Source organism: Emys orbicularis, chromosome 6 (assembly GCF_028017835.1).
Source record: "Emys orbicularis isolate rEmyOrb1 chromosome 6, rEmyOrb1.hap1, whole genome shotgun sequence".
Taxonomy (NCBI): Eukaryota; Metazoa; Chordata; order Testudines; family Emydidae; genus Emys; species Emys orbicularis.
In genome coordinates, this window is record NC_088688.1 from 22,130,057 (window position 1) to 22,144,898 (window position 14,842).

A 14,842-nucleotide genomic window follows, 5' to 3' on the forward strand; every position below is an offset into this window, starting at 1 on the left:
TAGTTCAGATTACGTTTACAAATTATTTGCATTTCAAAGGCCAATGCACAGTCAATTAAGATTTTAAGTATTTTAGAAGAGATTACACGAGCTCCTAACTTGAAGCATTCTGCGTTAATTGTTAACTAGCAAGCTGATTTCTGTAAAAGGTCATGTCTGAAAATAAGACGTGAACAAATAGTGAAAGGAGATATAACGCCTTGAAAAGAGCTAAAGAAATCAAAATCAAAGAGTAAAAAAAAGACAGTTTTTGCTCCTTAAAAAGATCTTAACATCAGATGATGGGGTATCAATATTATCTCACAATATTATCACAAGTCTTGTGATATTTGGTGTTTTTTCCAAAAACTCCAGCTCCTGAAATCATGAGTATCTTAGTTGTCATTTAAAAAAAAAAGAAAAGAAAAAAAAAAGGTTCTTGCCATGGTTGCAGAGAAAATATGGAAAACAGACACAAGTGAAACTTAAGGCTCAAAAAGCAGAAGACCGAGACAGAGAATTTTAAAAAACCTTGTGATTTTTAAATCAATTTCATGATTTTGAGGGCATGATTCATGAGACTTTGGGTTGGTTCGATTCTTACCTCAGCTCCACTCCACATATGCAGAGTTAAGGGGCCAAAGCTATGTAAAGACAATCAAATAGACTTCGATCCAGCCAGAGAGAGGACTCCTCTGGCACAGGAACTGAGAAAGACAGCCACAGGTTGTCTTTTGAGGACCCTCTCAAAAACCTCAGTGTAGAATACATTCCGAGACATAATGCTCTGGCGATTCTGAGCAGCACTGCTGCCTATAAGCAGTGACAGGATGCCACAACTCAGTCCTCCAGGATTATCCAATTAGATGCCAGGGTCCACTCTGGTTCCTAGACCTTCCCAAAACTGGGGGAACATAATGGTGACTTAAAGGCACCCTTACCCCTTGTCCCCGGGCTGTGAGTTCTGTGCTATACCCTTTAGAGGTACAACATAAAATCTCACCTATGTCTTTAGACTTCTGTGGTTTGTATTAATAGCTATGGTTAACATATGTAAAGATAGTTCTGACAGTATTTCAAAATTGAAGAATTTATTCTAGTCTGTCTACTGTGTAGTTTGACTATCAGAATCCATAAGAATGACCTTCTTATTAGAATTACCAAAAAAAAAATGAATTAAGTTCACATAGTTTGACATTATTACAAAACATCTTCAACAAATGATACAAAAGTTTGGATCCCTAAAGTAACTCTGTCACACTGCAAATTCTGTATATTTTAGGATGTCAAAAATGCCTTAATATTTAGATAAGAAAAAACACAGGGATGCACATGCAAAGTTAACATCGCTGTTGGAACATTAATTACTGTATTCCATTACTCATTTTAACTATTCAACCTTAATGAGGCCCTTGCCCCAATATAATTTTTATACGCATAAACATTTAGACCTAATAAAGTACAAGGGGTTTCAACATGTATAACTATCAAAACCATTTTCCCTTCAAATCTAGCAAAGGAACTGGTCCTCACTGATCCTCAACTACAGCAAGGTTAATCTTTCAAGCTTCAGCTTTTTGTTTGTTTGTTTGTTTTTTTAAATAAACATAGCCTGGTCATAAAGGAGTCTTTTAGGAAACTGCGTAACAGAAAAGTTGTAAGCTTCATTTTCTCTTTTTAAAAAAACCTGCATCTAGCTGAAAGCCAAAAACCCCTGATATAAAACAGCTAATTTTTCACAAAAAGTATAAGCATGTGTGAACACAAAATGGTAAAAGTGAAACCATTCTGGAACCTTTATTATAAGAGTTTGCTTCCAACTAACCTTTCCATCATTGTCAAAAGAGTCAAAGAAAATGCCAACACCATTCCAAGTATCAGCTGCCCCAAAAACCGGACCTTCTAAGCCTTGACCTTCAGTAAACCAGATTGCCTGTGCACAGAAATTTAAAAAAGTCATAAATTAAGATCTACATTTATAAAATAAATTTGTTTTCAAAATTAAATCAAGTTCATTTACTAGTCCATCAGCTCCAATCCGGCCTCTCCCTGTCACTCGAAATGTCACCTCAACCTCCCAGTATTCAAATATAGACTTGGTTTTTGTCCACACTGATCCTCTCTGGCTTTTTAAAGATGGAGTTATTCGAATCTGATCTGCACTAGGTATGGCATCTGAAAAAGAAAAAAAGAAAAAAAAAAAAAACCAACAGTGAACATATGAGAGAACATGAAGAGCACATCCTGCAATTATAAGGCAAATACTGGATTTGCTAAGCACACTTTACCTTATAATTTTGCAGATAGATGGTCCCTCTAATGGAAGACCCAACTGTTTTCGGATTGTAGTTTTAAGAACCTAACATTTGAACAGTTAAGGGGCAATTAAAGTAGTAACATGTTTAAATTTAACATTTCATTCTTTATTATCTCATAATTCAAAATGTTGTAATTAAAGGGAACTCCATGTTTTACAGTGCCTTATTCAAAGTTCATCTGGGATAGCAGATGCTAATGGTTGGAGCAGCACTCTGCCTCCTGGAAGTACAGTCAAGTCTTTAAACCATCACTGAAAATCATGTAGAAATTAACTAAACAGTGTACAATAAATCTACTTTTCACGTCAAAATTTCTATCTACTTAGTTAAAGTATAGTTTCTACATGTCACTAAACAATTTGATTTCCAACTGGAAGAGATGCAGAGATAAAATCTGCAGACACATTAAATGACTGCTTCTTGGAGCAGTTTGTCCTGGAACTCACAAGGGGAAAAGGCAATTCTTGATTAAGGCCATGTCTACATTTGCAAGCTTACAGTGGCACAAGTGTACTGATACAGCCGTGCCACTGTAAGGGCACTCATGTAGCCACGTTATGCTGAGAGGAGAGAGCTCTCCCCTCGACGTAATACACCCATCTCAATGAGCGGCAGTATCTATATTGGCGGGAAAGCATCTCCTGCTGACAAAGCGCTGTGCACACAAGTGCTTATGCTAGCAAAACGTATGTCAATTGGGGGTGTGTTTTTTTTCATACCCTTCAGTGACAAAAGTTTTGCGACATAAGTGCTAGTGTAGACATGGCCTTAGTCCCAAGTGGAACAAAGGATCTGGTCCAGGAGGTGAATATAGCGGAACTGCTCAGTAGTAGTGACCATAAAATAATTAAATTTAATATCCTTGCAGGGAGAAAAGTGCCATAATAGAACTGAACTTCAAAAAGGGGAGCTACACAAAAATGAGGAAGCAGAAATTGAACAGAAATTAAAAGGAACACTCACAAGGGTGAAATGCCTGCAAACTGCATGGAGACTGTTTAAAAACACCAGAATAGAGGCTCAAACTAAATGTATACAGTAAAACTTCATTCATCTGACACTCCATTATCCGGCTCTCCATATTAACCAAACAACTAGCACATGCAGGTCCAGAAGAAGGCGATCACTCCTGTGGTAGCTAGATTGCGGGTGCAGCCTCAGACTTTCCCCATTCTCCAGATTATCCGATCTCGCCCCGGTCCCAATTAGGTTGGAGGGTCCTACTGTACAACCAACCAACCTGTAAGAGGACCATAAAGATGCCACTGTGGCTAGACAGCAGAGTAAAAAGTGGTTAGAGACCAAAAGACATCCTTTAAAAATTGGAAGTCAAGACCTACTGAGAAAAATACAAAGAAGCCTAAACTCTGGCAAGTCAAGCATTATAAGGCAAGCCAAGAAAGAATTTGAAGAGCAACTAGCTAAGGACACAAAAACTAATAGCAAAAAACCCTATAAGTACCCCAGAAGCAGGAAGGCTGCCAAACAGTCAGTGGGGCCACTAGATAATTGAGGTGCTAAAGGAGCACTCTGGGAAGACAAAGCTACATTAATTCTTTGATGGGTGAGATCCCCATACCCGAACCATTCTTTTTACATGACAACTCTGAGGAACTGTTCAAGATTGAGGTCTCAATAGAGGAGGTTTTCAAACAAATTGATAAAATTATACAGTAATAACTCACCAGGATCAGATGGTATTCACCCAAGAGTTCTGAACCAAGGGTATGTCTACACTACAGGATTAATTCGAATTTATATAATTCGAATTTAGGAAACCGATTTTATAAATTCGAATGTATTCGGCCACACTAGGCACCATTAATTCGGTGGTTTGCGTCCAAGCTACCATAGTAGCATCGATTTCCAGAGCGTTGCATTGTGGGTAGCTTTTACATAGCTATCCCATAGTTCCCGCAGTCTCCACCCCCCTTGGAATTCTGGGTTGAGACCCCAGTGCATGATGGGGCAAAAAACATTGTCGCAGGTAGTTCTGGGTACAGCCTCCCCCTCCCTCCCTGAAAGCAACGGCAGACAACCATTTCGCGCCTTTTTTCCTGAGTGAACTCTGCAGACTCCATTCTGCATCAAGCATGGATCCCGTTGTGCTCCAGAACGCAGTCTTGAACATTATAAACACCTCGCGCTTTCTCGTGGAGTTTATGCTTACACAGGACCAGAAAAAAGAGGCAAGGAGGAGGAGGCGGCGATTGCAGCGCAGCGACCAGCGTGATGAGGACATGGACACGGACACAGAATTCTCTGAGACCGCGGGCCCCGGTGCTTTGGAGATTATGATGTTAATGGGCCAGGTTATAGGCTTGGAACGCCGATTCTGGGCCCGGGAAACAAGCACAGACTGGTGGGACCGCATAGTGTTGCAGGTGTGGGACGATTCCCAGTGGCTGAGAAACTTTCGCATGCGTAAGGGCACTTTCATGGAACTTTGTGACTTGCTTTCCCCTGCCCTGAAGCGCCAGAATACCAAGATGACAGCAGCCCTCACAGTTGAGAAGCGAGTGGCGATAGCCCTGTGGAAGCTTGCAACGCCAGACAGCTACCGGTCAGTCGGGAATCAATTTGGAGTGGGCAAATCTACTGTGGGGGCTGCTGTGATGCAAGTAGCCAAAGCAATCACGGAGGTGCTGCTACGAAAGGTAGTGACTCTGGGAAATGTGCAGGTCATAGTGGATGGCTTTGCTGCAATGGGATTCCCTAACTGTGGTGGGGCAATAGATGGAACCCATATTCCTATCTTGGCACCGGAGCACCAGGGTACCCAGTACATAAACCGCAAGGGGTACTTCTCAATGGTGCTGCAAGCACTTGTGGATCACAAGGGACGTTTCACCAACATCCATGTGGGCTGGCCGGGAAGGGTTCATGACGCTCGCGTCTTCAGGAACACCAATCTGTTTAAACGGCTGCAGCAAGGGACTTACTTTCCGGACCAGAAAATAACCGTGGGGGATGTTGAAATGCCAATTGTTATTCTTGGGGACCCAGCCTACCCCTTAATGCCATGGCTCATGAAGCCATACACAGGCAGCCTGGACAGGAGTCAGGAGTTGTTCAACTACAGGCTGAGCAAGTGCAGAATGGTGGTAGAATGTGCATTTGGCCGTTTAAAAGGTCGCTGGCGATCCTTATTGACTCGCTCAGACCTCAGCCAAACCAATATCCCCATTGTTATTACTGCTTGCTGTGTGCTTCACAATCTCTGTGAGAGCAAGGGGGAGACCTTTATGGCAGGGTGGGAGGCTGAGGCAAATCGCCTGGCTGCTGATTACTCGCAGCCAGACACCAGGGCGATTAGAAGAGCACACGATGAAGCGCTGCGCATTAGGGAAGCTTTGAAAACCAGTTTCATGACTGGCCAGGCTACAGTGTGAAATTTATGTTTGTTTATCCTTCCTGAAAACCCGCCCCCTTTATTGACTCATTCTCTGTAAGGAACCCACCCTCCCCCTTCCCCCAGCTTGCTTTCAAAGGAAATAAAGTCACCATTGTTTAAAAATCATTTATTCTTTATTAATTGATTATAAAAAGAGGGAGAGAACCTGAGTGGGGTTTGGGAGGAGGATCAGCGGGAAGGAAAAGCCCAGTAAAAAAAGGTTAAAAAAATGGCAGCCTTTTGCTTGGGCTGTCCACTGGGGTGGAATGGGAGGGTGTACGGAGCCTCCCCCCCGTGTTCTTACACATCTGGGTGTGGAGGCTATGGAACATGGTGAGGAGGTAGGGGGGTTATACAGGGGCTGTAGCGGCACAGAACCTGAGTGGGGTTTGGGAGGAGGATCTGCGGGAAGGAAAAGCCCAGTAAAAAAAGGTTAAAAAAATGGCAGCCTTTTGCTTGGGCTGTCCACTGGGGTGGAATGGGAGGGTGTAGGGAGCCTCCCCCCCCGTGTTCTTACACGTCTGGGTGTGGAGGCTATGGGACATGGTGAGGAGGTAGGGGGGTTATACAGGGGCTGTAGCGGCACTCTGTTCTCCAGCAGCCGTTCCTGAAGCTCCACCAGACGCCGGAGCATGTCTGTTTGCTCACGCAGCAGCCCCAGCGTTGCTTCCCGACTCCTCTGATCTTCCTGCCGCCACCTCTCATCTCGAGCGTCTCTCCTCTCCTCACGTTGGTCCCTTCTGTCCTCACGTTGGTCCCTCATGTCCTCACGTCGGTCCCTCCTGTCCTCACGGTCACTGGCTTCTTTCCTATACTTGCAAACCGTCTCCTTCCACTCATTCAGATGAGCTCTTTCATTCCTGGTGGATTGCATGATTTCGGAAAACATCTCTTCTCTCGTCTTTTTTTTACGACGCCTTATCTGGGATAGCCTTCGGGAAGGAGGAGGGAGGCTTGAAACATTTGCACCTGCTGGAGGGAGTGAAAAAAGGAGAGAATTTTTTTAAAAGATACATTTTTCAGAACAATGCTTATACTCTTTCACGGTGTATACTATTCACATTACATAGCACATGTGATTTCTGTGCAAGGTCGCATTTTGCCTCTTAATATTGAGTGCCTGTGGCTTTGCTGCTAGAGATCACAGACGCAGGTCGGGGCAACAGAATTCACCTTGCATGCTGCCATGGTAAGCCACTGTCTTTAGGCTTCTGCGCCCTGCTTTCCCACATACCAAGCAAAGCCCGTTGTGCTGCAGTTTTCCTGTTAGCTTGTTTTCTGCTGCTGAAGGTTAACACCCCCCCCCCCATCCAATTCTCTGGGATGAGTGCTTTCTCCCTCCCCCCACCGCGTGGCTGGTATCAGGGAAGATCCCTGCAGGAACCAAACTAACACCCCCCCCCCCACCCGCCATGAATTCTCTGGGATGAGTGCTTTCTCCCTCCCCCCACCGCCTGGCTGGTATCAGGGAAGATCCCTGCAGGAACCAAACTAACAACACCCCCCCCAAACCCGCCATGAATTCTCTGGGATGAGTGCTTTCTCCCTCCCCCCACCGCCTGGCTGGTATCAGGGAAGATCCCTGCAGGAACCAAACTAACAACCCCCCCCCCCCCCACCCGCCATGAATTCTCTGGGATGAGTGCTTTCTCCCTCCCCCCACCGCGTGGCTGGTATCAGGGAAGATCCCTGCAGGAACCAAACTAACACCCCCCCCCCCCACCCGCCATGAATTCTCTGGGATGAGTGCTTTCTCCCTCCCCCCACCGCGTGGCTGGTATCAGGGAAGATCCCTGCAGGAACCAAACTAACACCCCCCCCCCCCCCCCACCCGCCATGAATTCTCTGGGATGAGTGCTTTCTCCCTCCCCCCACCGCCTGGCTGGTATCAGGGAAGATCCCTGCTAGCAAAACGCGAAAAGCTCTGGGCCAATCCTCCCCCCCCCCCTTTGCACTTGGCTAAATGCAGGGAAGGATTTCTTTTCAGCCACAGGCAAACAGCCCAGTAGGAACGGCCACCTCAGTCCCCTTAATTAAATTCCCTTATTTCAACCAGGTTACCCTAAGCGATATCACTCTCCTGAGGATTACACAGCAAGATAAAGAACGGATGTTGCTTGAATGCCAGCAAACACCGGGACCATACGCTGCCAGGCTCTGTCAGGCAATGATACCAGATTACTTGCTACTAGCATGGCGTGGTCAAGTGTCCTACCATGGAGGACGGAATAAGGCTGCACTGCCCAGAAACCTTGTGGCAAGGCTTTTGGAGTACCTCCAGGAGAGCTTCATGGAGATGTCCCTGGAGGATTTCCGCTCCATCCCCAGACATGTTAACAGACTTTTCCAGTAGCTGTACTGGCTGCGAATGCATCCCAAGTGCTCAGGGCAAATTAATCATTAAAAATGCTTGCTTTTAAACCATGTTTTCTATTTTAAAAGGTAAACTCACCTGAGGTCCCTTCCATGGGGTCATGGTCTTGGGTGCTGGCTTGGGAGGCTTGGGAGGGTACTTCAGTCAGGGTGAGAAACAGTTCCTGGCTGTTGGGGAGAACGGAGAGCTGGGTGCTCTCTGCCAGCTCGTCCTCCTCCTCCTCCTCTTCCCCTTCCACGGAATCATCAGGTGTACCTGATGAGATTATCCCCAGCTCGGAATCCACAGTCAGAGGTGGGGTAGTGGTGGCGGCCCCCCCTAGAAATGCATTTAGCTCAGCGTAGAAGCGGCATGTCCGCGGCTCTGACCCGGAGCGACCGTTTGCCTCCTTTGCTTTTTGATAGGCTTGTCTGAGCTCCTTGACTTTCACGCGGCACTGATCTGTGTCCCTATTGTGGCCTCTCTCCATCATGCCCTTGGAAATTTTTTCATAAGTTTTGGCATTTCGTCTTTTCGAACGCAGTTCAGCTAGCACTGAATCCTCTCCCCATATAGAGATCAAATCCAGTACCTCCTGTACGGTCCATGCTGGTGCTCTTTTTCGATTATCAGCCTGCATGGTTACCTGTGCTGATGAGCTCTCTGTGGTCACCTGTGCTCTCCACGCTGTGCAAACAGGAAATGAAATTCAAATGTTCCCGGGGCTTTTCCTGTCCACCTGGCCAGTGCATGCGAGTTCAGATTGCTGGCCAGAGCGGTCACAATGGTGCACTGTGGGATAGCTCCTGGAGGCCAATAACATCGAATTGCGGCCACACTAACGCTAATTCGAATTGACAAATTCGATTTTGGCGCTACTCCGCTCGTCGGGGTGGAGTACAGAAATCGAATTAAAGGGCCCTTTAATTCGAATTAAATGGCTTCGTTGTGTGGACGGGTCAAGCGTTAATTCGAATTAAGGCAGCTAAATCCGAATTAAAGTCGTAGTGTAGACCAGGCCATACTCAAATATGAAATTGCAGAACTACTAACTGTGGTATGTAATCTAATGCTTAAATCAGCCATTGTACCAGATGACTACTGGATAGCTAATTAACAGCTGTTTTTAAAAAAAGGCTCCAGAGGCAATCCTGGCAATTACAGGCCAGTAAACCTAACCTCTGTACCAGGCAAACTGGTTGAAACTACTGTATAGTAAACCACAGAATTATCAGGCGCATAGATGAACACAATTTGTTGGGGGAAAGAGTCAACATGATTTTGGAAAGGGAAATTATGCCAATCTATTATAATTATTTGACAGTGGCAATAAGCACATGGACAAGGGTGATACAGTGTATATAGTGTACCTGGACTTTCAGGATGCCTTTGACAAGGTCTCACACCAAAGTAAAGTATACAATCATGAGATAAGAGGGAAGGTCCTCTCATTGATCAGTAACTGGTTAAAAGACAAGAAACAAAGGGTAGAAATGAATGGTCAATTTTCAGAATGGAGAGAGGTCAATATCAGGATCCCCCAAGGATCAATATATTCATAAATGATCTGGAAAAAGGCACGAACAGTAAGGAAGCAAAGTTTGGAGAAGATACAAAATTCCTCAAAAAGAACAGGAGTACTTGTGGCACCTTAGAGACTGATAAATTTATTAAGCTTTCGTGGGCTACAGCCCACTTCATCAGATGCATAGAATGGAACATATAAGCTGACTACGAGGAGTTACAAAGGGATCTCACGAAACTGGGAGACTGGGCAACAAAACAGCAGATGAAGTTCAATGTTGCTAAATGCAAAATAATATACATTGGAACATATAATCCCAACTATACACATGAAATGATGGGTCTAAATTAGCTGTTACCACTCAAGAGAGATCTTGGGAGTCACCATGGATAGTGCAATGAAAACATCTGCTCAATATGCAGCAGCAGTCAAAAAAGCTAACAGAATGTTAGGAGCCATTAGGAAAGGGATAGATAATAAAACAGGAAATATCATAATGCCTCTATATAAATCCAGGGTAACCCACATCTTGAATACTGCATGCTGTTCTGGTTGCTTCTTTTCAAAAAAAGATATATTAGAATTGGAAAGATGCAGAAAAGGACAACGAAAATGACTGGGGATGGAACAGCTTCCACAGCATGAGAGATTAAAAGACTGTTCAATTTGGAAAAGAGACTACTCAGGGGACAATAGAGATCTAAAAAAATCATGAATGATATGGAGAAAATGAATAAGGAAGTGTTATTTACTCCTTCACATAACACAAGAACTAGGTGTCATCTGATTAAATTAATAGGCAGCAGGTTTAAAACAAACAAAAGGAAGGCCATCACACAAGCATAGACAACTTGTGGAACTTGTTGCCACAGGATGTCGTGAAGGCCAAAAGTAGAACTGAGTTCAAAAAAAGAATTAGATAAGCTCAAGGAGGATAGCTGCATGAATGGCTATTATCCAAGAAGGTCAGGGATGCAATCCCATGCTCTGGGTGCCCCTAAACCTCCAACTACCAGAAACTGGGACTGGAGAACAGGGGATGGATCACTGGAAAATGCCCCGTTCCATTCATTCCTTCCGAAGCATCTGGTACCGGCTATTGTCAGAGACAGGATACTGGGCCACATGGATCACTGGTCTGACCCAGTATGGGTCTTTTGTAAAGTAACCGCAATTTGTTTCAAGTGCTTCTGTATCAGTGACAGAACAGTCAGTACAAAAGAACACTTTCCTGATATCATTAAGCTAGAAAGGGCTTCATGTTACATAGTAAGTAAACCTGTTTTGACAATTAAGTAATTTTACTAATAAAAACAAAATAAAAATCGCAGACTGAAGCATAATATTTGAAAGGAGGGACATGGATTTTAAATGAAATTATTGTGTATTATATTATCTTGTTTAAACCATAATGAAGATATGGTTTTCATATTTCAACATGGCACTTTATATTCATATACTTGCCATTCAAAAATCTCAGAGTGCTTTATGAATATTAACAAGGCCTCTTAACATCCCCCTCAGATTCATATTGTCCTAATTTTACAGCTAAGGCACGGAGAGGTTAAGTGATTTGTTCAAATCCATACAAGAGGCCAAAAACAACCTGAAACTCCCAATCCTGCTTTGTAGCCAAAGAGCTAACATATACATACATTTGCTGTAGAAGATAAACAGCAAATGGGAGCGTTATCAAGTGGTTATTTACACTTGGCTTTATTATCAGGCTTGCTACTGACTGCCTGCATGACCTTGAGCAAGTCAATTCAAAATAATTGGCTGAGGAACCTGAACTAGTAGCTTCATTTTCAGCACACCTTTTAAGAGTCAAACCACTTATTTAGGTATCTAATTACAGATAGATAGGTAAAGGCCAAAACTATCTATACCACAATTGTGATGCAAGATTCTACTTGCCTGTCTAAAAGGTGCATTGTGAGGCTTAATTCATTAACAATAATACAGTGCTTGGAGATCATGGAAAGATAATCCATCAGCACCAAGTTTCTTTTATGCAATAAATGTGATGAAAGCATATGCCAAGGAATTGACCAAAGTTGCCAGCTACCCTAATTTGTTTATAGCTATACAGACCAGATGCCATATTGTCACTGGCCTAGTTCCAAGAATTTGACTACATGTGCATCTGTTTTTCTCCCACAAAATTGTTTTAGAGTGACTTGACATTTGCCCTACCACAAATGACACCATATTTACCAGAGCGACAAGGCGGGTGAGGTAATATCTTTTATTGGCCCAACTTCTGTTGGTGAGAGAGACAAGCTTCTGAGCCACCAGAGCTCGTCTTCAGATCAGGGAAATATATTCCAAGCATCATAGTACAGTTATGAATTTAAGCTCCCTCAAAATGTGTGTTAATTACATATGCTACACAATCTGTTCCACCTTGCATTTAGCTGAGATGCTCAGAGTACCTTAGTCTTAAAGGTGCCACAGGACCCTCTGTTGCTTTTTTCAAAGATCTGAAGATCTCTGTGTGGCTTGAAAGCTTCTCTCTCACACCAACAGAAGTTGGGCTAATAAAAGATATTACCTCACCCACCTTGTCTCGCTAATATCCTAGGACCAACAGGGCTACAACTACACTACATACCTGGCTGTAATGACATAGAGCTGCATCCTTTGTACAGCAATGAGAAACTTTTTTTTTTTAACTAGTCAACCTGAATTCCACATCTACTTTTACTGTGATCCCCAGAGTCTGCTATGCTACCAGACACAATACAGGGGGGATGATTTCGGGGGATTATGATTATAGAAACACCCCCTCCCCCACGCTCTGCACCAGGGTCTCTGTTGGTGGGAGCGAGGAGCTTAGGTACTGTGGATAACTCTGACTATAGAGCCTCAAGCTGCATGTACGTTTGTGTGCGGTATCCCCACACTCACGGGGCCAGTAGTCCGGGAATCATGCCCATAGAGCCAGGCGCCCCCCAGGGCCCCGCCAAGGGAGCCAGGCGTCTCCCAGGGCCATAGGGCACCAGTACTAGCGGGGGCATGCCCACGGAGCCAGGCGCCCCCCGGGACCGGAGGGGGCCGTACTGGGGGGCGAGGTAGGCCAGGCGTCCCCTCAGCCGGAGGGAGCCAGTACTGCGGGGGGCGGGGCCAAGGAGGCAGGCGGCCCCCCAACTGGAGGGAGTCGCTACCGGGGTTGCGGGGGTCATAGGTCACTGCTCGCCCCAGGGCGGGCCGCGGAGCGGCGGGTACTTACTGCCCGTGTGGACCCAGAACGGCACCGACCCGTCCCCCTGCACCAGGTGCGGCCCCTTGAAGCTGTACTTGTACTCGAAGCGGCGGTGCGGCTGGGCAGCGGCCCCTCCCGCGACCCCCAGGCTGCTGGCCCCGGCGGGGAGGAGCAGGCGGCAGCCCAGGCAAAGCAACGCGGCCCAAAGTACGTTCCCCCCAACCAGGCAGCCCCGCTGCATGGAGACCGCCATCTTGGACTCTGCCACGGGGAGCCAGGCACGGCCAACAGGGCGCTGCCTGATTGGCTGCGGGGACAGGGGGCGGGGACTGCCGGCCAAAGGGCAAAGTCGAGCGCGTGGCTACATGTCAGCGCCGCTCGGGGGCGGGGCCTCTCCGTCCCTGTCCCCGCCCCCCAGGACTCCCCGCCCCCTTCTTTCCCCCGCCACTCCCCGGCCAGGAGTGGGCGGCAGAGAGCAGGGGGTGCCACAAAGGGAGGGAAAGGGATCCTATGGAGGGGGCGGAGTCAGGTGGGAGGTGGAGTCCCATGGAGGGGCCCCATGGAGAGGAGGTCCTGTTCTATTAGTTTAGATGGAGTACGTGGGTTGTCCAGCATCAAACAGCGTTCAACAAGGTGCGGGGGTTTGCCAGCTCAGTTCCATGGCAAACACCCCCGGAAAAATCCTTTCAACTTTACATTAAAGATGCAGAAAAGAAGGAAAAACAGTTAAAGGCTTTGAACAGCATTAAATGAGGCTTAAATTTTAACAATATCCCTTATGCCCTTTCCCTGTAAAGAAGCTTTAGAAGGAACCTCCGTGCCCCCCCGTTTGACGGTCTGTTAGGTGGTATTAAAGATGGTAATAACTGTCCTTTTTGGGGAAAAGGGAAAAAGTTAGTTGAGATGGGCAGCTGCTATTTTGTTAAAGGCAACCTAAAAGCCATAACAAGACAAAACGCATACAAAAGAAAGGAGAAAGAAAAGAACAGCAAAGATAGAAAATGCAGCTTCCATCTCTGGTGTTGACTCTCACTTGCAACCTCACTGCTGGACGAACACAGGCCCAGCACACAGTGTGAGCTGTTTAGGGAATTTCTTTTAGTTGCCTCTTTTGTGTCACAGCCTTACAGCAGTGTTGCAAAATATACAGTCTTGGCTGGCTAAGGCACACTCTTATTAGACAGAAGGAAAAAAGAGAGAGAAGAAGTAAGGTAGAGAAAGAAAAGGACATATGGGGTTGGGGGAAGAGATAAAGTCTCACATGGTGTTCAGAAGAAGTAAGGTAGAGAAAGAAAAGGACATATGGGTTGGGGGAAGAGATAAAGTCTCACATGGTGTTCAGAAGTCAGCTGCAATGGATGAAAGTGGTGATATCATCTGGCTCTCTCTGGCCTGTTCTGCTCAGGACATCAGTCAGAATTAGGATGTAGAAGGTCCAAGGTCCCAGGAAATGGTGGGGTAGCAATCATGATGATGAAACTCGTGCCAGTAGTCAATTTTTACCCCAAAGTCTCTTTCTTTAAGGACCCGCAAAAAAGAGTGCTCGTTAGAATAGCCTGTCCTCTCATTATTTTGTCCACCAATTAGGCCTAGTTTCTGACACACCAATTTTAGTTCACTGATTTTTGGTTCCCTCCTTTTCTTGTTCACCAAGCATGATCTTAACACAGTCCTTGAGTTATGTCAGGAGGTCTTTTGGTTTGGACTAATTCAGGCTTTCTGACTCCCTTTTGTACCGTTTCCCATCAACATTTGTTATTATATGCTATTGTGACCTTTTATATACTGTCACTTACTTTTTACAGTTGAGCTCACAATTAAGGGAAATTTGTAGGCCCAGTATCACAACAGTCAGAGGGGAGACAGAAGGGGACGTCATAGATAGGTGGGGTGGAGAAGGTCCATAGGGAGGGGAAAGAGCTTCCTATGGAGAGAGGAGTGTCTTGCGGGGGAGGGGAGTCCCCCACGGGGAGAAGGAAGGGACAGTAGATTGCGGCCAGTGTCACTCCTTCCCCTCTGTCTAAATGCACAAGAGTGCATGGTGCTGCAAGCTGCCATGCCCCACAGT

General features: G+C 45.6%; 1 protein-coding gene across 1 annotated transcript in view; it reads right to left on the reverse strand.

Annotated features, from left to right (window-relative positions):
• Positions 1 to 13,027, reverse strand: part of LMAN1 (lectin, mannose binding 1) — a 35,111-nt gene extending 22,084 nt beyond the window's left edge. Inside the window, exons 1-3 of the mRNA XM_065406273.1 lie at positions 12,802 to 13,027; positions 2,000 to 2,154; positions 1,805 to 1,912 (exon numbers count right to left, since the gene is read on the reverse strand). Coding sequence (XP_065262345.1) covers positions 1,805 to 1,912; positions 2,000 to 2,154; positions 12,802 to 13,027 — 489 coding nt within the window. The remainder of the gene's footprint in view (positions 1 to 1,804; positions 1,913 to 1,999; positions 2,155 to 12,801) is intronic.
• Positions 13,028 to 14,842: the final 1,815 nt, after the last annotated feature.